At 42.1% G+C, this 22,524-nt stretch overlaps 1 protein-coding gene across 10 annotated transcripts in view; it reads left to right on the top strand.

Annotated features, from left to right (window-relative positions):
* The window catches only part of MAPK15 (mitogen-activated protein kinase 15), a 148,496-nt gene that overhangs the window by 8,779 nt on the left and 117,193 nt on the right, over positions 1-22,524 (top strand). For 9 of the 10 annotated variants that reach the window (XM_065586422.1, XM_065586423.1, XM_005313733.5 and 6 more), the window contains 6 exons: positions 2,880-2,970; positions 3,608-3,738; positions 4,028-4,191; positions 8,796-8,935; positions 10,691-10,748; positions 19,691-19,828. In XM_065586422.1, coding sequence (XP_065442494.1) covers positions 2,880-2,970; positions 3,608-3,738; positions 4,028-4,191; positions 8,796-8,935; positions 10,691-10,748; positions 19,691-19,828 — 722 coding nt within the window. Of the gene's footprint in view, positions 1-2,879; positions 2,971-3,607; positions 3,739-4,027; positions 4,192-8,795; positions 8,936-10,690; positions 10,749-19,690; positions 19,829-22,016; positions 22,097-22,524 lie in introns of all 10 variants that reach the window. The other variant, XM_065586424.1, reaches the window with a different exon arrangement.

The raw sequence follows: 22,524 nt of genomic DNA, 5'->3' as shown, positions 1-22,524 counted from the left end.
TTCCAGTCACTGGATCATATTATCTTTTTTCTGCCAGATTGAAGAGTCCACTATTAAATATTTTGTTCCCCCTGAAGGGGCTTACAGACTGTAATCAAGTTCACCCCTTATCCTTCTCTTTGTTAGACTCAGAGTTCAGTCAATTTAGCTTACCCCACTATAGGGCATGTTTTCTAATCCTTTCATCATTCTCGTGACACACTAGCATAATAAATCATACAATAAATACAATTAAATTGTATTAAAATCAATTCCATAAGAACTCAGCCAGCCACCTAGCTACTGCCTTCATTACTTATGAAGCATACCTTCTCCAGAGATACTATCAAACAGAACTGATATTATTATTTGGCAGATGATTTTATCTTTTGTATATGGCATTGCTGCGACTGATGCTGCAATACTGTATCAGTTCTGGTGTCCACCTTTGAAAAAGGATATATAAAATTTGAGAGGGAGCAGAGAAGAGCCAAAAAATTACTTACAGTGTGAGAGTTAAGAAGCTCGATCTGTTTTTTTTATAAAAAGAAAACTTGATTACAGTGTAAAAGTACCTTCACTGGGAGAAAATAGTAGGAATTAAGAGGTTCCTTAATCTAGCAGAGAAAGACCTAACTTCCAGCCATTGGCTCTTGTTAAGCCAGACAAATCCAAATTAGAAATAAGGCACACACATTTAATAGTGAGAGTGATTAACCATTGGAAGAAACTCCCAAAGGAAGTGGTGTATTCTTCATCTGGTGAAGTCCAAATCAATTCTAGATACCTTTCTGAAAGATATACTTTAGTCAAACACAAGGTTTGGGACTCAATACAGGAGTAACTTGATGAGATTCTATGGCCTATGTTATACAGGCGGTCAGACTAGATCAGGGGTAGGCAACCTATGGCAAACGTGCCAAAGGCAGCATGCGAGCTGATTTTCAGTGGCACTCACGCTGCCTGGGTCCTGGCCACTGGTCCGTGAGGGCTCTGCATTTTAATTTAATCTTTAAATGAAGCTTCTTAAACAGTTTAAAAACCTTCTTTACTTCACATACAACAATAGTTTAGTTTATATATTATAGACTTATAGAAAGAGACCTTCTAAAAACGTTAAAATGTATTACTGGCATGCAAAACCTTAAATTAGAGTGAATAAAATGAAGACTCGGCACACCACTTCTGAAAGGTTGCCGACTCCTGGACTAGATAGTGTAATGATTCCTTCTGGCCTTAAAAATCTATGAACCTCTAAAACTAATTATAGATGTAAGTAGTGACCCCCTATATTAAAGTTGCTTAATTCTTCCTTTGATAACCCCTTATTTGCAGTTGCTTATATCTTTGCTAAATTTAAACTATTTGGATTGCAGTTTTCCATGCTTGGGCTCTGCCTCAGGTTGGATTTTTAAATTTTTTTTTAGTACAAATGATGCAGCCATTTTTAAGACTAAGTTTGTGGGGGGGAATAGGAAGATTTTTTTCCCAGCATAAGCCACTTTCTCTGACCAGTTTTTGGTGGTGCTAATGTTACAGAATTTGGAAGATGTATAATGAATGAGTCAGAGGACTGTTGGAAGAGAAAGGATGGTCTCGTAGTTAAGGAAGGCAGTTGATTGTGCCTCATGAAAACTGAATTCTGCCCTGGTTCTGCCTCAGACTTCCTATGTGATGGTGGGCAAGTCATTTAAACCAAAACTTTCACTACCACTGCTATTCTGGGTGGTCAGTTTGAAACGCCTATGGCCTAATTTTCACAAGTGCAGCACACTTTTTTGGAATGCAGTTAAAGGCAATGGGTACCTCAGTGGCTCAGCACTTCTGAAAAATCAGGCCCTAGTTGTCTTCAGTAAGGCATCCAGTCATTGAGGAACCCAAAATTAGTGGTTACCTCTGAAAATGTTGGCCTTAACCTTGGAATGCCTCAGTTCAATATCAGTAAAACAGGAATAATAGTATCACTCACTTCATAGGGATGTTGTACAGATAAATTCACTGATGTTTCTGAGGCACTCGTACTATAATGATGAGCACTATAGAAAAGAAAATTAGTAGTTCTGTCTTCATTGCAGAGTTTGGGTTGTGAGCAGTAAATAAAGAATGGGGCCATATATTGAATAATCAGGACAAACGAGACTAATGCAAACCCTTAACAGTGACATCAGTAGTGTTATGGCAAATTAATTTCACAAATTCATGGAAAGTATGACAGTGAGCCATGCTGATGTGTTTATATAGTTGATAACTCTTTCCATTAGAGTGTGAATTTAATGAAATTGGAGTGTGAATTGCTTTTGGGTATCTTGTGGAACTGAAAGCCTTGTGGAGCATTGTACTGTATTATCCACAGTGTTGTAGACAGTATGAAGATGGAAGGGAATGCACAAGTCATTCCATTTAATCTTAAATGCATGGAAATAAGTTTTTGGGTGGATGTGGTGTCCTGCTTCAACTTTAACTGTCACTAAACATAGTTTGTGTGTGCTAATAATGATGATGGTAATGCTTAACATTAATATATGTTTCACCATTATTATCACACTTCTATAATCAGAATAGTTCTTTGCTTTAAGTACTAAGTGTGTGGATTAATGTGGATATTCAGGTTTTGCAGTTATTTTGGTAATGCTTTTTGGTACTAAAGTGTGGGGAGGAGTAATCTGAGAGCCAAGGGGGAGGGTTTGTAGCTTTAGTGGCAGCTCATACTACAGAGCAAACTAGGCTTATTATTTATTCTCTAAGAAAAAGTGTCTATTTTAGTAGAGCACAATGAAGGGAATAACCTCCTGGTCTTTATTTTGGAGTGTAATCTTACGTATAACAAGTTATTATCTCCCACCACTGGATTTGTAAGTGAAGTCACTTGACTCAGACAAGTGGGTCTTATTTCCCTGCAGGAATTTGGAGAACATCCGAATATCATCAAGCTGCTTAATGTCATCCGAGCTCAGAATGACAGGGATATTTACCTGGTTTTTGAATCTATGGGTGAGGCCCACCACTGCTTCAGCTATTTACATTCTTTTTCTCTAAAGAGTGAATTTCATTCACTGCCTTGAAAGTAGCAAAATAGAAAGATTCATGTAATGAGATAAACGTGAATGTTGGTATAGGTAGATGGCGGAGTGAACCAGTGAATGTGGTGAAATTAGTGGGGAAGCAATTGCATAGGAATTGATTTGGAAGTGGGGCAATGGGAGGCAGATTGGGAGGGATGAAGTGATATAGAAAGGAATTGAATGGGTGTCTAGGTGCAATTTTGGGGTAATGAGGAGATAGTGGGACAGTAAAACAATTTAACAAGAGAAATGAATGGGTGACTATAGATCAAAGGAGGAAATGTTGAATGGGTGGATGTAATGTAGGATGTGAGTGGAACAATAAGTTCAACTGTAACTTTTCAGTTACTGTCTAGTCTTTGCTGTCAGTGAAGTATTTTTCCCTGCGGTAAATGAAGTTCAGGAAATAGGGCTAGAGCAGATACAACTTTTTCAACTGCTGTCTTGCTGAGCTTCTGTTTTTAAAAATGAGCTAGAGAGCTTAGAGTTCCGAGAATAGACTTGACGCCCTAGCTTTGGGTTCCTTTCACTCCCAAACAGTAATTCTCTAATGTTCTATGTTACAGAGACAGATTTACATGCTGTGATCAAGAAGGGTAATTTGCTGAAAGACATCCACAAGTGTTACATCCTCTACCAACTCCTGAAGGCCACCAAATTTATCCACTCAGGGAATGTCATTCACCGGGACCAGAAGGTACACTTGCACTAGTCCTTACCTAAATGGAAAGATTTGTCCTCCGTTCAAGACTGGAGTGAAATGATGGGGGGGGGGGGGCAGAGTTGAAGAGAGTGAAGAGAAGATTCTATGGTCTCTATCACATGACCTACTAGAGGTCACGTATACCTTGTGTGTCAGTTTCCTCCTAAAAGCACTCGGTCCCTGGCAGGAGGAAGTGCACCCTGATATGGGTTTTTTATTTCCTCCCTCTTCACCCTATACAGAGAATAAAGATATTTTTATAAATGTTTGTGTTCAACTACAGCCCTCAAATATCCTGCTGGATGCAGACTGCTTTGTTAAGCTTTGCGATTTTGGACTGGCTCGCTCCCTGTGTCAGATCCATGAAGACCAAGGCAGCCCTGCACTGACAGAGTATGTGGCAACACGCTGGTACCGAGCCCCTGAGATCCTGCTTTCCTCTCATAGGTAATTGTTTCCCATTCTTTCAATCTGCCCAATGTCTCTGAGATGGGCTATTTTGAGATGGTTTGGGAACCCAATTTTGGTTTTATTATACACCCTTGAAACACTGTCAAGAAAACTTAACAGTTGAGGTAAAAATCTTATAGTCCACACTTACCACAAACACCAACACATGCAATCTCCTGTCCCCAGTTCTCTTCACACACCTGAACTCCTCTCTCTACACTGGTTTCTTGCACACCAGACAGCCCTGCATTCCCCTGCTACTCAGCCCCCACCATTCGCTTGACTTTCACCCAGTTCTTCTTCACATATACCAAATTAATCTTTTCTCTTCCTACCTTTACAAAATTTTGGGAAATGCCTCAGCCCTTCTTTTCAAGTCTGGCCTTAAGTGTTCCCCAATGGCAAGCTTTTCCCCTTATCTCCTGGCTACTCCATTTGAAAAACTACTTCCCTAGTCCATGTGGAGGGGCTCTGGGGGGCTTTACTCTGTCAGTTCTCTTGGTCAAGGAGAAGCCACTGGAGCTGATAAGACTTCTTTTTTTTTTTTTTTTTTTTTTTTTTTTTTTAATTCCACCCAGGATGTCATCTGTTCCCTTCACTAGGCCTAGGATTGCTGGAGCTGGGTGAAAGCTTATTTTCACCACTAGACACTGGCTGTATGGCAGGAGACCTTTGAGCCTATGCTCAGCCAATTTTAAGTGAGGAGGAAACAAGCCTAGCCCAAAGAGGGGGGAGCCTAGAGGAGCTGCCGATCTTCATGCCCATTCGTGCGCCATCACAATTTAACTAGGGCTATTTATAGTTATTCTTCCACTTGCTTTGCTACTGAAGGAAGGCAGAGTAATTGGAGTTCCTGTTGCATGATGTGATGCTTTTGCGCACACAGTCGAACATTAGAGCAGCATTTCTTTGTAAACGCATGTCTAATATGCTGCTCAATTTAAGTATCACACTGCATGGTGATGGACTCAGTACAAAAACCTAGATAGATAAGATTTCACTCTTCAGGCTCTCAATTAGCTATTTTTGCTTCCAGGGTTTCTCCTTTCCACTAAGGTTCAGTGTGTTATTAGCTGCACATCCTAAGGATTCTAGGACTGGAAGGGACCTCAAGAGGTCATAGAGTCCGGTCCACTGCCCTCATGGCAGGACCAAATACTGTCTAGACCATCCCTGACAGACATTTATCTAACCTACTCTTAAATATCTCCAGAGATGGAGATTCCACAACCTCCCTAGGCAATTTTTATTCCAGTGTTTAACCACCCTGACAGTTAGGAACTTTTTCCTAATGTCCAACCTAGACCTCCCTTGCTGCAGTTTAAGCCCATTGCTGCTTGTTCTATCCTTAGAGGCTAAGGTGAACAAGTTTTCTCCCTCCTCCTTATGACACCCTTTTAGATAGAGGGGTCAGGATACCTGAAAACTGCTGTCTTCTCTTTTTTTTTATTTTTTATTTTTTATTTTATCGATAAGAATATCATGCGAGACCGTGTCAAATGCCTTACTAAAGTCTAGGTATACCACATCCACTGCTTCTCCATTATCCTATCAAAGAAAGCTATCAAATTGGTTTGACATGATTTGTTCTTTACAAATCCATGTTGGCTGTTCCCTATCACCTTAGCACCTTCCAAGTGTTTGCAGATGATTTCCTTAATTACTTGCTCCATTATCTTCCCTGGCACAGAAGTTAAACTAACTGGTCTGTAGTTTCCTGGGTTGTTTTTATTTCCCTTTTTATAGATGGGCACTATATTTGCCCTTTTCCAGTCTTCTGGAATCTCTCCCGTCTCCCATGATTTTCCAAAGATAATAGCTAGAGGCTCACATACCTCCTCTATTAGCTCCTTGAGTATTCTAGAATGCATTTCATCAGGCCCTGGTGTCTTGCAAGCATCTAACTTTTCTAAGTGATTTTTAACTTTTGTTCTTTTTTTATTTTATCTGCTAAACCCACCCCCTTCCCATTAGCATTCACTGTTAGGCATTCTTCAGACTTCTCGGTGAAGACCGAAACAAAAGTCATTAAGCATCTCTGCCATTTCCAAGTTTCCTGTTGCTGTTTTCTCCCTCCTCACTGAGCAGTGGGCCTACCCTGTCCTTGGTATTCCTCTTGACTTTATCAGTACATTTAAAAACTTCTTGTTTCCCTTTATTCCTGTAGCTAGTTTGAGCTCATTTTTTGCCTTTGCCTTTCTAATCTTGCCCCTGCATTCCTATGTTGTTTGCCTATATTCATTCTTTGTAATCTGTCCTAGTTTCCATTTTTTATGACTCCTTTTTATTTTTTAGATCATGCAAGATCTCGTGATTAAGCCAAGCTGGTCTTTTGCCACATTTTCTCTTTCCTACCCAGCGGAATAGCTTGCTTTTGGGCCCTTAATAGTGTCCCTTTGAAAAACTGCCAACTCTCCTCAGTTGTTTTTCCACTCAGTCTTGATTCCCATGGGACCTTACCTATCAGCTCTCTAAGCTTACCAAAATCCGCCTTTCTGAAATCCATTGTCTCTATTTTGCTGTACTCTCTTCTACCCTTCCTTAGGAATTGCAAACTCTATGATTTCATGATGACTTTCACCCAAGCTGCCTTCTACTTTCAAATTAGAAAGTAGGTCTGTCTCAGCTTACAGACAACCCCCCCCTCCCCCCAACCTAAAGCAAATACTCACCAGCAACCCCACATCACTGAACAAAACCACTGACCCAGGAACCTATCCTTGTAACAAAGCCCGATGCCAACTCTGTCCACATATCTATTCAAGTGACATCCTCATAGGACCTAATCACATCAGCCATACCATCAGGGGCTCGTTCATCTGCACATCTACCAATGTGATATATACCATCATGTGCCAGCAATGCCCCTCTGCCATGTACATTGGCCAAACCAGACAGTCTCTACGCAAAAGAATTAATGGATACAAATCGGACATCAGGAATCATAATACTCAAACCAGTGGGAGAACACTTTAACCTGTCTGGTCATTCAATGACAGACCTGTGGGTGGCTATTTTACAACAGAAAAACTTCAAAAACAGACTCCAATGAGAGACTGCTGAGCTAGAATTGATATGCAAACTAGATACAATCAACTTAGGATTGAATAAGGACTGGGAATGGCTGAGCCATTACAAACATTGAATCTATCTCCCCTTGTAAGTATTCTCTCACTTCTTAGCCCAGTACAGACAGTTTGATATCTTGATTATCACTTCAAAAGTGTGTGGTTTGTTTTTTTGTTTGTTTGTTTGTTTGTTTGTTTTCCCCCCCCTCTTACTTGATTGGCCTCTCAGAGTTGGTAAGACAACTCCCACCTGTTCATGGTGTGTGTGTGTCCTCAATATATGTTCCATTCTATATGTATCCGAAGAAGTGGGCTGTAGCCCACAAAAGCTTGTGCTCTAATAAATTTGTTAGTCTCTAAGGTGCCACAAGTACTCCTGATCTTATTTGGGGGCTTATGTTCAGTTAATTATCCACTATGACACCCAAGTCCTTTTTCAGAGTCTGCTTCCCATGATGGAGTCCCTCATCTTGTACATCTTGTTCCTAGATATATACATTTACACTTGGCCATATTAAAATGCAAATGGTTTGCTTGCACTCTGCTTGCAAAGCGAACTGGATCAATTGGTGTCAGTGACCTATGTATATAATTTAAAATTGCACTAAACATACCACCAACCCATGTGGGTGCCCAAAACTTGATATGCTGTCATTCATAATAATACTTCAGCTTGCAGGACCGAAGCAATCTTTTAATCTGTGTGGAGGCATGCTATCCCTGCCAATTTGAATTAATTATTGCAGTTAAATTTCATGAGACATAGTATCAAATATTGTATTAAAATCTAAAACTATCACATCCACTGCATTCCCTTTATCTGCTAGTTTTTTTTTTTTTTTTTTTAATTATAGCAACAACCTAAAAAGGCTATTGTATTTGTCTAGAAAGATTTGTTTAGCCGCTCTTCAAGTGGTTCTCTCTTTTAATATTTGGTTTATTTTTTATTAAGGATAGAAGTTAAATGTTAGCCTTGCTCTTCTGTTGTCTTCACTATGCAAAAGTTAGTAGTTTAAATAATTAATCATGTATATTGGGTTAAGGAGTATGAATGTTGACAAACTCTTTTATATCATTCTCCCCATTGTTTCCCATTCAGTCTGCTTAAGTAATTTTAACTGATTTCTGGATATTTAAGATCCCAAGAAATTTTGTCATTGACCCCCACCCTGTCAGTTCCCAGAAATCAGCTTGTCTCGGTTTTTTTTTTGGTTTTTTTAGTCATAAGAGTACACCAGATTTTTATTCTCTAATGACTATCGTCACCTTTTTAATTGTGTAATGAACTTCCTCTGACTGCTTATTTCAAATAGGCCTTCACAAGAAATCCCTCTGATTGCTACCTCCATATTTTCTTTGACTTCCCTTATAGCAACAACCCATCAGCACAGCATCTCCTGTGGGGCAATTAGACACGTTTGACCATCCTGCAAGGAAAACAGAAATAGAAGAGGGTCTCGGGGTTACAGAAGCATATTGTCAGTGTTACAAAAGCATATTGGCGTGTCCTGATAAGTCTCTTCTTTCTTGCAGCTACACAAAGGGCGTGGACATGTGGAGTATTGGCTGTATTCTCGGGGAGATGCTGCTTGGAAAACCTCTTTTTCCTGGAACATCCACAGTGAATCAGATAGAGCAGATCTTGAGTGTCATTCCTGCCCCATCCCAGGAAGGTGAGACTTTTCCATGAAGGGAGGTATTATCAGCCCAATTGCATACGAGAATGCCAATTATGAGCGATTCTTGCTCTCTCCAGGAACTTAGACTGAGTGGTGGAATGTTGGGGACAGTGTGGAAAATAAAACCTTAGGTGATGTGATACATCAGGGCCAGGGAGCAGTGGGAGAGGGGAGGTGGGTGTGTGTGTGTGGGTGTATATATATAAAGCCTTAAGCTAATTAAAGCATAGTTCCCTGTAAACTAGGAAGGTTAATTGGAACACCTGTAGTAAAGTAAGTTCCTGTCAGGAACCTAATAATAACAAACACAAAAAAAAACCCTGCTTCAGGCAGACAGGGTGGTGTGAGGAAGGAGAGAGGACTGTTAACCATGGGCACTACATTAACCTTTTTCCAGTCATCCAGGACCTCTCCCGATCACCATGAGTTTTCAAAGATAATGAAATGCAAATAATGCATTATTTGCAATAATGCAATCGCATCCGCCAACTGCTTTAGCACCCTCGGATGCAGTGCATCTGGCCCTATGGACTTGTGCTCGTCCAGCTTTTCTAAATAGTTCTGAACCACTTCTTTCTCCACAGAGGGCTGGTCACCTCCACCCCATACTGTGCTGCCCAGTGCAGTAGTCTGGGAGCTGACCTTGTTCGTGAAGACAGAGGCAAAAAAAGCATTGAGTACATTAGCTTTTTCCACATCCTCTGTCACTAGGTTGCCTCCCCCATTCAATAAGGGTCCCACACTTTCCTTGACCACCTTCTTGTCACATGGGCCACAGCTGAGTGCTGATTGGGCTGCAAGTGGTCCACAGGTGAGAACCACTGATCTAGGCTGACTGTTTGCATAACACAGGTTATAGAATTTCACCCAAGAATTCTTGCATCAAGCCCATATGTTGTGGTTGAGCTAGCGCATGGTTTTCTAGAGAGAGAGAGCCAGTGTTGATTTAAAGATTTCCAAGTGATGAAGACCTGAGTACATCTTTTGGCAAATTGTTCCAGTGGTTAATTACACTCACTGGGGCTTGTCTATATGAACAGTTAGTAAATTTACAGCACAATAGTGTGCCATGCATTAAATGGCTGTGTGGATCCTGCTACAACACATTTAGTTCCATGGTGCACTTTGATTTATTTCACTTTGAAATGGGAGTAGATCAAAGTGGACTATGGAACTTTTAGTGCACAGCAGTTGGGTTCATATAGCAAGTTAGCACACTAGCCTGACGAGCACTATAGACTTACACCCCAGCTTGCCATGCACTAACTGTTCATATAGACAAGCCCACTGTTAGAAATCGGCACCTTATTTCTAGTCTGAATTAATCTAGCTTTAGTTTGCCATATTATTGTGTCTTTAATCTAGCAGACAAAAAGTCCTCTACTATCAGAAATATTCTCCTCCATGCAGAAATTCCAGGATTATAAACCCTGCTCTTTCACTTACTATCTCTAAAGCACCTGCTATGATGTACAAGAATCACACTCTCTCTCTCTCTTTTTCAATTTGCCATCTGTTAAATGGGACTCTTACTTATAATACCTCATAAGGTGCTGTGAGGCTACATTCATTAATGTACGTAAAGCAATTGAGATTCTCTCTTGGAAAGCATTCGAGATGGGTAAAATATTATTGAATCTTCTCTACCAAAATTAACTCCTTAGGTTCGAATTCAAGATTTCGAGTCACAAACTGCATGGCTCTGGGAGTCCTGCCCAGGGTGTTCACTAAATCTGTTTTCTGTTGCAGATATTTTAGCTATCCATTCAGACTACAGAGCCTCTGTTATTAACCGCATAAGCTCCAGGTAAGCCTTTTCCATTGTGTCACTAGCAGAAACCAACAGACGTTGATATAATGTGGGGGAAAGCTCAGCAACCAGCTGGGCAGGGATCTCTCTACACTCACTTATTCATCCTCAAGGCAGTGACATTGGATAGAAACAATAACTGAAATAAAAACTAGTGACCGATCATTCAGGACTAATATTAAAGTTGACCCGACAAGCTTTTTACTTGCCATGGCCCAAATTCCAGGCTTTTATGTTGTGATGTTGTCAAAAGTAGAACATTCCCTTGTATTCTTTGTGCCGGTTATGCTCTTGAGATTATGAAGTTGAGGATTGCTGGTTCTCTCTAATATGTTTTTAATTTCAAATTTATGAAAAGTTTCTTTATGTATTTTTATTAGAAGGCTGATTTTTGTTAGCGAGAGCCCACATTAAAAAGAATTCTGTATAGCTTAAGACAGAGGATTCAGGACTCCACCCTTGTAGTAAGCAAAATTCCACTTTTATTATTATTTACTAAAAACAAGCAATAAAAATGCAGGTCACATTACAACACCACCATGCACTTCTTTAGCTCACACATTGCACTGTAAAACCAACTAAAGTTCACATTATGGGGAGTTTTACCTTTATTCAATTTGCTGCATTCATTATTTTAGTTACAGGAACAGATTTAACTTAGGCAAAAGTTTATTATTGTATTTGTTTTAAGAAAGATGTTAAAACTTAAGTTATTTACTAGAAATTCTTTTCAAACTGCAGGGGTTTTCAGATGATAACTTCGTATATGTTACATCGGGGTAGGCAACCTATGGCACGCATGCCGCTTTTCAGTGGCACCCACACTGCTCGGGTCCTGGCCACTGGTCCAGGGGGCTCTGCATTGTAATTTAATTTTAAATGAAGCTCCTTAAACATTTTAAAAACCTTATTTACTTTGCATACAACAATAGTTTAGTTATATTATAGACTTATAGAAAGAGACCTTCTAAAAAAGTTAAAATGTATTACTGGCATGTGAAACCTTAAATTAGAGTGAATAAATAAAGACTCAGCACACCACTTCTGAAAGGTTGCCGACCCCTGTGTTACATGATTTTTAGCCAGTTTTAAGGTGGACTATCTTAGGGTACGTCTATACTACCCACCGGCTTGGGCAAATAGCGTAGCTGAAGTTGCGTATCTTGGTTCCAACCACCCCGTTAGTGTACCCAGGCCTTAGATGTTGTTCCAATTAAGCTTTTAATACTAGTGTGGAGTAATGCTTAATTTCTGTCTGGGTGTAGATCCAGTTACAATTCCTTAGTTTGGCTTGACACAGTTCGTCTCCCATGGACTAGTTTTGGGTACTAGGTGCATGGCTAGTCTCCTTTTGATTCAGTTCTCTGCAGGAACTGGTGGACATCTTTGTATGTCCTAAACAGTCCTCTTTTAGGTGTAGATGTTCTTTGTTCTGGGGGTAATTCTGCCTCTCACTAAAATATTGAGTTGTCAGACCTCAGCTTCTGCTGAACAATGTCTCAGAAGAACTTTAAACTTCCATCCTGGCACTTTCCCTGAATATTCTTTGTAACTACATACTGGCTAGTCTAGTAGCTAGCTTTAAACCTGTTAATCTTAACCTCATGTTTACATTCCGCTTTCCTTCTCTTTCTCCTTTTTGTAAGACAGGTGCAAATGGCTTCCTCTTATTTAAGACTATTTTGGTTATACCTTTTTATAGGATGAGTTGATACACTATTTTTGTTAGAATTAAACAGTGTTTAGTTTTATCTGACAAAGCTAAAATTATACTTTTTTTAACTTTATTTGTTTCTACACTTTTTTCCTCAACACTATGTATTTGTATCAACCTATCATATGCTAATTGTAGTCACTTGTTCTAGATTAAGTATCACCTCCTTGGTCTTTAGGCTTTTCCCCTTCTGTTCACAGCCCTTTATGACACCTTCATGGGAGAGGACATCTGTCCTTGCCCTTCATGACTGATTCTTTGGGTGGGGGTTGAAGCTTCAGAAACTCCTTAACATGACAAGTGCTGCTGAATAATTAGGGGGTGTGATGGGTTGTCACTCCTGGGGTGTAGTCTAGGAGCTGTGGCCACCGCTGGGCCCCTCTAACTACTCAGTTGGGTTGGCCCTGCTCACCCTGGTTGGGGACCCAGCCAGCCTAACCCAGGCCCTGTTATCACCCAACATGACAGCAGGTGGTGCCACATACCCAAATTGAACTACCTGAGAGAGCAGCTTCACCAAAGCCACTCAAATACATGCAGCAGACAATTTCCCAGCTTTCCAGACTCTTTTCTTCTCTCGCCCACCCCACACACACACTGGAGCATAAACCCAAAATTATACCATCTTATGCTGCACAGGAAACTGTTCAGTGTAAGCTCCTAACATTTGCCCCTTCCCCTAATGTGGAGAGGAACATGCAACAGCCTTTGCCCTTTGAACTAAGATTCCCATACGCTTCACTCCACCTCACTGGCTTAGATAAAGCAAAAAGAAGTGTATTAACTACACAAGATAGATCATAAGTGATAGCAAACAGATTACTTAGCAAATAAACAAAAACACAAACTAAGCTTAATATAATAAATAGAATGAATATGAATAGCAGATTCTCACCCTAAGAGATGATACAAGCAGGCTCCAGCTTCTTAAGGGGAAGCTGCACTTGCTCTACAGCTTGGAATCCCCAGGTGTCTCATTCATAGGCTAGAAATCTCTTTAGCCTGGGTCCAGCACTTCCTCCAGTTCAGTCTTTGTTCCTCAGGTGTTTCCAGGAGTCTTCTTGTGTGGGGAGTGAAGAACACCAGATGACGTCACTGTGATGGGTTCAGTTACAGACACCCCCTTGGGACTGTTACTTGATGTGCTGAAATTACCACTGAGCCCATTTTCCACTGCCAGCTTGGGACTCCAGAACCCTGTCTTGTTGACCCAGACACACTAGGTTTGCTGTAACACAGAGCCAGGTCTGGTCCACGCCCCTAGAGCTGCAGACTTTAATCAAAACTGCTCAGCAAGTCACTTATCTCTAGCACACAGACACCCAGCTCCCAATGGGATCCAAACCACAAATAAATCCGTTTTACTCTGTATAAAGCTTGCACAGGGTAAACTCATAAATTGTACGACCTCTCTAACACTAATAGAGAGAGATGCACAGCTGTTTGCTCCCCTAGGTATTAATCATTTATCCTGGGTTAATTAATAAACAAAAGTGATTTTATTAAGAATAAAAAGTAGGATTTAAGTGGTTTCAAATAATAACAGAACAAAGTAAGTTACCAAGCAAAATAAAACAAAACATGCAAGTCTAAGCCTAATATATTTAAGAAATTGAATACAGGTAAATCTCACCCTCAAAGATTGTTCGAATAAGCTTCTTTCACAGACTAGACTTCTTCCTAGTCTGGGCCTAAATCCCTTCCCCTGGTACAGTTTCTTGTTAGTTCCAGCTCAGGTGGCAACTTGGGGATTTCTCATGACTGGCAGCTCCCTTTGTTTTATTTTGCCCCCTTTTATATCTTTGGCACAAGGCAGGAATCCTCTCTCTGGGTTCCCACCCTTTCTTCTAAATGGAAAAGCACCAAGTTTAAGAGGGATTCTAGTATCATGTGACATGTTCTGTGAGACTTCATTACTCACTGGCTGGCACCCATGTATACAGGAAGGCTTACAAGTAAGCAGAGCCATTTACAACCAATTGTCCTAGTTAATGGGAGCCATCAAGCTTCCAAGCCACTATTAATGGCCTACACTTTGCATAGTTACAATAGGACTTCAGAGTAATACGTTGTATTTCTAGCTTCAGATACAAGCATGATACATTCATACAAATAGGAAGAACACACTCAGTAGATTATAAGCTTTGTAATGATACCTTTTGCATAAAGCATATTCCAGTTACATTATATTTATGCTCATAAGCATATTTCCATAAACATATGGAGTGCAAAGTTAGAGTCACGCCCTGCATTATATAGCTTTTGCATATGGTGGGAACCCTTTGTTTCAAAGCTTGATTCCCAGACCAGTCTGTGGAAAAATACTGACATCCCAAGATGGAGTCCAGCATCATGTGGTCTGACCACGTGTCCTTGTAGGTCATAGCAGCCTTTACTCACAGGGTTGTTTGGAGTGTTCTCAAGAAGGCTCATCACCAGATGGGAGATAAGCTTCTTCTAAGGCCTATTGGTTTTTTTTTTTTTTTAAATGGCCCATTGCCCTGAATAGACCCTTCCCTACCCACTATCTAGACTGAAAGCATCTTGTCTAGTGGGCGTTACCCAGGTGTAACTACATTTGAAATATAGATACATAGTCAGTCAATATTCATAACTTCAGATAAATGATTTATGCATATAAATAGGATAATCATATTCAGCAAATCATAACTTTTCCAATGACACCTCACATGACTTATCTTGCATAAAATACATCATAATTATGTCATTATAATATCACTATGAAGAATATGGGATGCACTGCCAAAGTGGGTATTTAGGGTCCCACAAGGGCTGAGCTGTTAATAAAATCCTTGCTTAGTGATGCAACATTAAACATGTTTTGCAGTTTGTGTCAAGTTATTGCTGGTTTACTCCAGTTGTAACAGCCACCATTGAAAACATTTAAACAGCTTGTTAAACTTTTTTCCCCTCTCTTTTCCTGTGTGTTTAAGCATTTAAAACTTAAAGAATTAAGTAAGGCTTTTATTTAAAGAATTTTCCTTATTCCCTTTCCCGTTTGCTGTATATGGGATGTGTTTGATCACAGAACCCTCCTTGGGACTGTCCCCTGATGTACTGAGACTACCTCTGAGCCCATTTTCTTTGCCAGTGTGGGCCTCCAGAACCCTGCCTTGTTGAGCCAGACACGCCAGTCGACTCCAACACAGACCCAGGGTCTGAACCACACGCCCCAAAGCTGCAGACTTAACTGAAAACAGCTTAAGAAGTGCTCATCTCTAGCACCCAGAGACCCAGCTCCTAATAGGAGCTAAATCCTAAATAAATCAGTTTTTCTCTGTATAAAGCTTATACAGGGTAATAAATTGTTCGCCCTCTATAACTGATAGAGAAAGAGATGCAGAGCTGTTTGCTCCTCCAGATATTAATTAATTTGGGTCAATTTAATAAGCAAAAGTGATTATATTAAATTAGGATTTAAGTGGTTCCAAGCAATAACAGACAGAGCAAAGTAAGATACCGATCAAAATAAAACAAAACACGCAAGTCTAAGCCTAACACATTAAGAAACTGATTATAGATGAAATCTCACCCCCTGGAATGTTCCAATAAGCTTCTTTCACAGACTGGACTCTTTCCTAGTTTGGGGCCAGCAATCATTCACACCTACATAGTTACTGTCCTTTGTTCCAGTTTCTTTCAGGCATCTCTTGGGGGTGGAAAGGCCATCTCTTGAGCCAGCTGAAGACAAAATGGAGAGGCTTCCAGGCCTTTTATGTTCTGTCGCTTGTGGGCAGAAACCCCTTTGTTCTTCTGTGCAAAGTCACAGCAACAAGATGGAGTTTGTAGCCAACTGGGCAATTCACATGTCCATGATGATTCAGCTTTTTGCAGGCTGATGCCATTGTTTACATGTTAGTTTGAATGTTCCCAGGAAAGCTCAGATGTGGATTGGCATCTCCCAAAGTCCATTGTCAGTTAAGTGTTTCTTGATAGGACTATTCTCAGTAAGTGCCCATTCTCAAGAAGCTGACCAAATTCTTCACTGAGGCTACTTAGAATCAAATGCATTGAGATACAAGTACATAGCCAATATTCATAACTTCAAATACAAAAATGATACACACATACAGACAGCATAATCATAACCAGCAAAGTACAACCTTTCCATAGACATCCCACTTGACCTCCTCTGTACAAGACCTGGTGCAACCATAGGACTTTGGTTACAACAATGATCTGTACGGTCACAGTTCATGTCAATAACATGCAGTATAGTCTTTTATAGCAGAAGATCCCTGATTGAAAGTCTTAGATCATATTAAAGATGGTATTAAGTCTCCCTTTTGGGGGAAAGAGAGAGCGTTAAGATGGTCTTGGGTAGTTGTTGTTGAAGTCCAATCATCTTTTCTTTAAGACAAAGCCAGACAACTTGCTGAAATATGGAGAGAAAAGAGCAGCTTCTGTCTCTAACGCTTTCTTTCCCTTGCAGTCCAGTTGCTGGGAAATGATAGGCCCAGCACATAGTCTTATCAGCCACTCTTAAGAGTTGGCAAACTTTTACCAGCATTGGGCTATTTAGGACATTACTTTTGCTGTGACCAGGGAAGCAGCTAATACTGCAAAAGCTGGAGCTTTCTTGGAGGCTAAATAAGACTCTTATCAGACAAAAAGAAGACATGAAAGAGGAGAAAAAGGGTGGGGAAAGAAAATGGCACTCTGGGGAGGGGGAGTGGAACCCAGAGTGCAGAATCTAGGTGGTGGTCAAGATTTAGTTGAAGCTGGTGGATGGGGTGATGTCTCTGGCTTGATCTGGTCAGGACACCTTTCAAGATCAGGACGATAAAGTCTCAGTGGTGTCTTAGTGGATCCCAGGACACTGGTAGCAGCCATGATGGTGAAACTTCCTCCTCCTAATTCACTGTCCTGTTGTCTGTCACAGTGGCAACCCATGACACTTCCAGGAACTTGAGGACATCTTGTTCAACTTCTTTAACTTAAGAAATCCAGTGTGTCTCCAAATTTTGCTTGCTTTCATAAACAATTTTTGTATAATGCACTGAATTGGCTTCAGTTCCTCCTCCTCCTAATTTGATATTGCTAACTAGTCACCTTGATTGGGATCCACACATACAAGGACTCAAAGAGGAAGAACATTTACTTACAGTGGTTCTTAGAGATATTTTATTCATTTGTTCCTATGATCCATCCCCCCCACCCCCATCCCTATTTCTGAGTCTTATCCTAATAGGGTTTCTGAATTGAAAGACAGTTGGAGAGGCACAAAGATATGTAGGGTACAGGCATGCCCCGATAGACACTGCTGGTCAAAAATTCTGACCTCTCATGAGGTGCATGTGTACCTTGGGAGGGATCCACGCAGATAAATCATCTCAAACTGCAGTTATTGTAAGGTAAGTAGCTGTTCTGTTCATGTACAACTTTAACTCTGACCACTATGTGTGTGTATCAACAAACAACATCAAAGTATCACATTCCTTATCATGTATAATATGAATCATTCTATTCAAAGAACACCATAACTACTAACCATCCCTTCCACACAACAAAAACAGATAAATACAAATAAACAAAAGGACGCGTGACAAATGGAGAGATGATACTGTTGAGTATCCAGTCTAGAGGTGACAGATTCTTCCTAGAAGGGGGGAGAGGGAAGTGAGGCACAAGGCCCCCCCCCTCCATGGCTCCACCCTTGCCCCCCTCTTTCCCCCAAGGCTTTGCCCCCCAGCCAAGCTGGAGCTGGGCCAGGGAGCCTGGGCCCCTCCACCTGCTTGGGTGGGGACAGCTGAGAGCAGCCGCCTGTGCCCCCCACCCAGGGCAGGTGGAGGATCCGTGGCTCCCACAGGTGTCCGCGCGGCTCTTACCCCAACCTAGCTCCGGCTTCCAGGCTGGCCTGGGGGCGGGGCCTTGGGCCAAAGAGTAGTAGCCAGGCCATGGTAAGAGCTGCAGACCCACCATCTGCCCTGGGCAGGGGGCCCAAGGTGTAGGGACATGGATCGGGGGCTGCTCTTGGGCCCCGCTACCCTGTGCTGGTGGAGGGTCTGCGGCTCCCCACAGCTGCCCAGGCTCCCTGCGCTGAGCTCCAGCTTCTGGCCTGGCCGGGGGGTGGACCCATGGGGGGAAAAAGAGGGGCTGGGGGCCGGGCCTGGCCTGGCCTGTGGCGAAAAGCGGACTGGCCAGACCTGTCCACTTTCAAAAGCGGGAGGGCCAATATGGCCTCTTCGCCTCCCCTATTCTGGTGCCCCCAATCCAGTCACCCAAAAGGTCATTACCATGATATTGCAATGTAGTTAAAAATAGTGATTTTATTTTTGTAATGAAGGTTTTTTAATTTGAACTGACTTTAAAAAAAATTAAATTAGTTTTATGTATGTGTTCTTAGCGATTTACTTCTATCATAAATTCCTAACAAAGATATTTTGCTCTTGTTTCTTTGCTTAGTTTTGTAACTGTTAGTAAGAAGGAAAAATGTTTCCATGTCATTAACTAGCTTGGTTGGAGACCTCACAATAATCTAGTTATTTGAGCATGATAGGGTGTGGCTGGGTCATGACAAATGCTAAGATTAGGTCGCAGAAGTCATGGAATATGACTTTCAGCCACCTCTGTGACATTGAGGAACCCCCAGCTGCCCGGCCTCTGTGGGCGGTGGGACCCTCCGCAGCTCATAGCCGGCGGTGGCAGAGGGACCCTGGAGCTGTTCAGCAGCCACGAGTGGAGGGCCCCTCCCCCCCAACTCCCCAGCCGCCACTGCTGGTAACGGCCCCCTGCAGATCCCCAGACTCTGTTGCTGGCAGGGCCCCCCCTGCAGCTTTCCTGCCTCCGCGGGCGGTGAGGGACCCCCCCACCCCCTCCTGCAGCTCCCAGCCCCACAGGGCAGTGGGGGGGAAATCCTCCCAGCTACTGGGCAATCGGATCCCTGCAGCTCCCAGCCGCTGTGGCAGGGAGTGGGAGGGGCAGGGTGCTGTACCCTCCTCCCTCTGCATTTCGTCAGGGATGTTTTTAGTAAAAGTCAGGGACAGGTTATGGCTTCTGTGATTTTTTTTGTTTATTGCCTGTGACCTGTCCCTGACTTTTACTAAAAACGTCCCTGACAAAACTGTAGTATTAGTCCTGAACCGCTCCTTGGGAGTGAAATCTGGGGTTAGAAGTTACCTTCATGAGATTCCCAGGGTTGAGATACAGGGTTTTGCAGTGAAATTGGGCACTGAGAGTTACAACTTTGATTCTTGCCTTTCAGACGACGAGTGACAATTGAGGAAATTTTACCCCCCTCTACCCCCCCTCATGCCTTGGACCTTCTAAAGAGGCTCTTAATATTTAACCCTGATAAACGGCTGACTGCAGAAGAGGCCCTGCAACATCCCTATGTGAAAAGGTGAGGGCAATGCCAGTGTGAAATTTCCCAACCCCCCTTCCCCCCTCCAAGCCTCTTGTGTGGCTGCTACCAGCACAAATTTCCCTTTGTACCACGTGAAATGGTGAAAGGTAATGGTAGTTTTCAATCCGCTTTCTTCTACTCTTCATGTGAGAAGGTGAGGGTGCCTTAGTATGTGATATTTCAGATATATCTCTCTCTATTGTAGCTCTCAGTGGTTTCTGATGTGTCACTCTTTCATGTATAATGGGAGTATAATTAACACCAGTCAACCTGGCTTTATGGAAAATAGATCTTGTCAAACTTGATCTAATTTTTTTATGAGATTACACATTTGGTTAATAAAGATAATTGTGCAGATGAAAGATACTTAGGCCTGAATGCACAAAAGGAGTTAGGTGCCTAAGTCCTGGTTTCAGCAGCACTGTAATGCACCCTTGCCCCACACCAAACCCTGCAGGTGCCTAAATTCACTCAGCACCTAAATTTTTTGAGTAAAAGTTCCCTTGGTGCATGTGTTTCTGCCTCTGCGCATGTGCACTGCTGCCTCCCTCCAGGCATCTAGATGCCTGTTTCTTAGCTGAGCCACAGAGCAATTCACAGACCAGAGGAAAATAGATGTTTGGCCGTTTAAGTTCTGTGCAGGGCCTGATTGGGTAGGTATAATCAGAGGCTGCCTACCAGATCAGGGCTCTCGGGTGAGTTCACACAAACTATTTGGGGAGGAAGAGGAAGAAGATGAAGACTTCCCTCATAAATTCTAGTCCAGTGGTTAGGGTACTCACCTAGGATGTGGGAGACTCTAGGTTCAAGTACCCCCCTCCACCTATAGGGGAGAAGAGATTTGAACTAGGATCAATGATATTCAATATTTTTATCAAAGATCAGGAAGTAAATATAAAATTGCTGATAAAATTTGCAGCTGATATAAAGGTTGACAATGTGATAAATAATAATGATAGATAAATGATGATGAGGACAGGGCAGGTAAAGCTTTGAAATCTGGACCCATTTAAATAAAATGTTTTAATAAAGCCAAATGCAAGATTATATATCTAGAAACAAAGAATGCAGGCCATATTTACAGAATCCAGGGCTGTATCCTGGACAGCAGTTACTAGGGGTAATAGTGAACAAGCAACTCCACATAAGCTTCCAGTGAAATGCCGTGGCAAAAAGGACTAATGCGATCCTTGGATGCATAAACCGGAGCAGGAGTAAGGAGGTGATTTTTACCTTTGTATACAGTGTTGGTGAGATTGATATTGGAAAACTGTCCAGTTCTGGAGTCCTCTTTTAAAAAGGGATGTCAAAATATTGGAGAGGGTGCAGAGAGGAGATAAAAAATTATTTGAGGGGTGGAAAAATGTCTTTCAGTGAGAGACATTGCCCTGGTCTACACTATGAGTTTAGGTAGAATTTAGCAGCGTTAGATCGATTTAACCCTGCACCCGTCCACACAATGAAGCCATTTTTGTTGACTTTAAGGGCTCTTAAAATCAATTTTTGTACTCCTCCCCGATGAGGGGATTAGCGCTGAAATCAACATTGCCGGGTTGAATTTGGGGTAGTGTGAACACAATTCGACGGTATTGGCCTCCGGGAGCTATCCCAGAGTGCTCCATAGTGACCGCTCTGGACAGCACTTTCAACTCATATGCACTAGCCGGGTACATAGCAAAAGCCCCGGGAACTTTTGAATTTCATTTCCTGTTTGGCCAGTGTGGCGTGCTCATCAGCACAGGTGACCATGCAGTCCCAGAATCTCAAAAGAGCTCCAGCATGGACCGAATGGGAGGTACTGGATATGATCGCTGTTTGGGGAGACTAATCTGTGCTAGCAGAACTCTGTTCCAAAAGACGAAATGCCAAAATATTTGAAAAAATCTCCAAGGACATGATGGACAGCGGCTACAACAGGGACCCACAGCAGTGCAGCGTGAAAATTAAGGAGCTCAGGCAAGCCTACCAAAAAACAAGAGGCAAATGGCCACTCCGGGTCAGACCCCCAGACATGCCGCTTCTATGATGAGCCGCATGCAATTCTAGGGGGCCCCTACCACTACCCCACCCCTGCCCCTGGCCACCTGCAAGTGGGGAGTCTCATGCACAGGGATGAGGATTTTTGGGACGAGGAGGATGAGGATAGCGCACAGTACGCAAGCAGAGAAATCATTCTCCCCAACAGCCAGGAACTGTTTATCACCCTGAAGCCAATACCCTCCCAAGGCGGGCTCACAGACCGTGAAGCCAGAGAAGGCACTTCTGGTGAGTGTACCTTTGTAAATATAATGCATGGTTTAAAAGAGAGCCTGTTTAATGATTAATTTGCCCTGAAGGCTTGGGATGCATTCGCGGCCAGTACAGCCCCTCCTTTTAAATGGCCAACCCGACGGGTGCTTGGTATGGGAAAGGAGGGTGCTGCTGTTTGAAACAATCCTCACATGTTACGAAGGTTGAAGAAACCAAAAGACTGTGGCTTACCATGGCTGCCTGCAAGCCAAATTCTGTTTCCTGGCCCTGTGTGTGTGATCTCTCACACCAAACTGGCAGGCCCTCAATATAAGAGGCAAAATGCGACCTTGTACCGAAAGCACATGTGCTATGTAATCTTAACAGCTTGGTTCACCGTGAAAGAGTCTACCCATTGTTCTCTAAAATGTCTTTTTAAATACTACTCTGCCTTTTTTTCCCTC

The sequence above is a fragment of the Chrysemys picta genome, chromosome 2, assembly GCF_011386835.1.
Source record: "Chrysemys picta bellii isolate R12L10 chromosome 2, ASM1138683v2, whole genome shotgun sequence".
Classification (NCBI taxonomy): domain Eukaryota; kingdom Metazoa; phylum Chordata; order Testudines; family Emydidae; genus Chrysemys; species Chrysemys picta.
The sequence above is the reverse complement of the archived record's forward strand: the minus strand, read 5'-3'. Positions and strand labels throughout refer to the sequence as shown.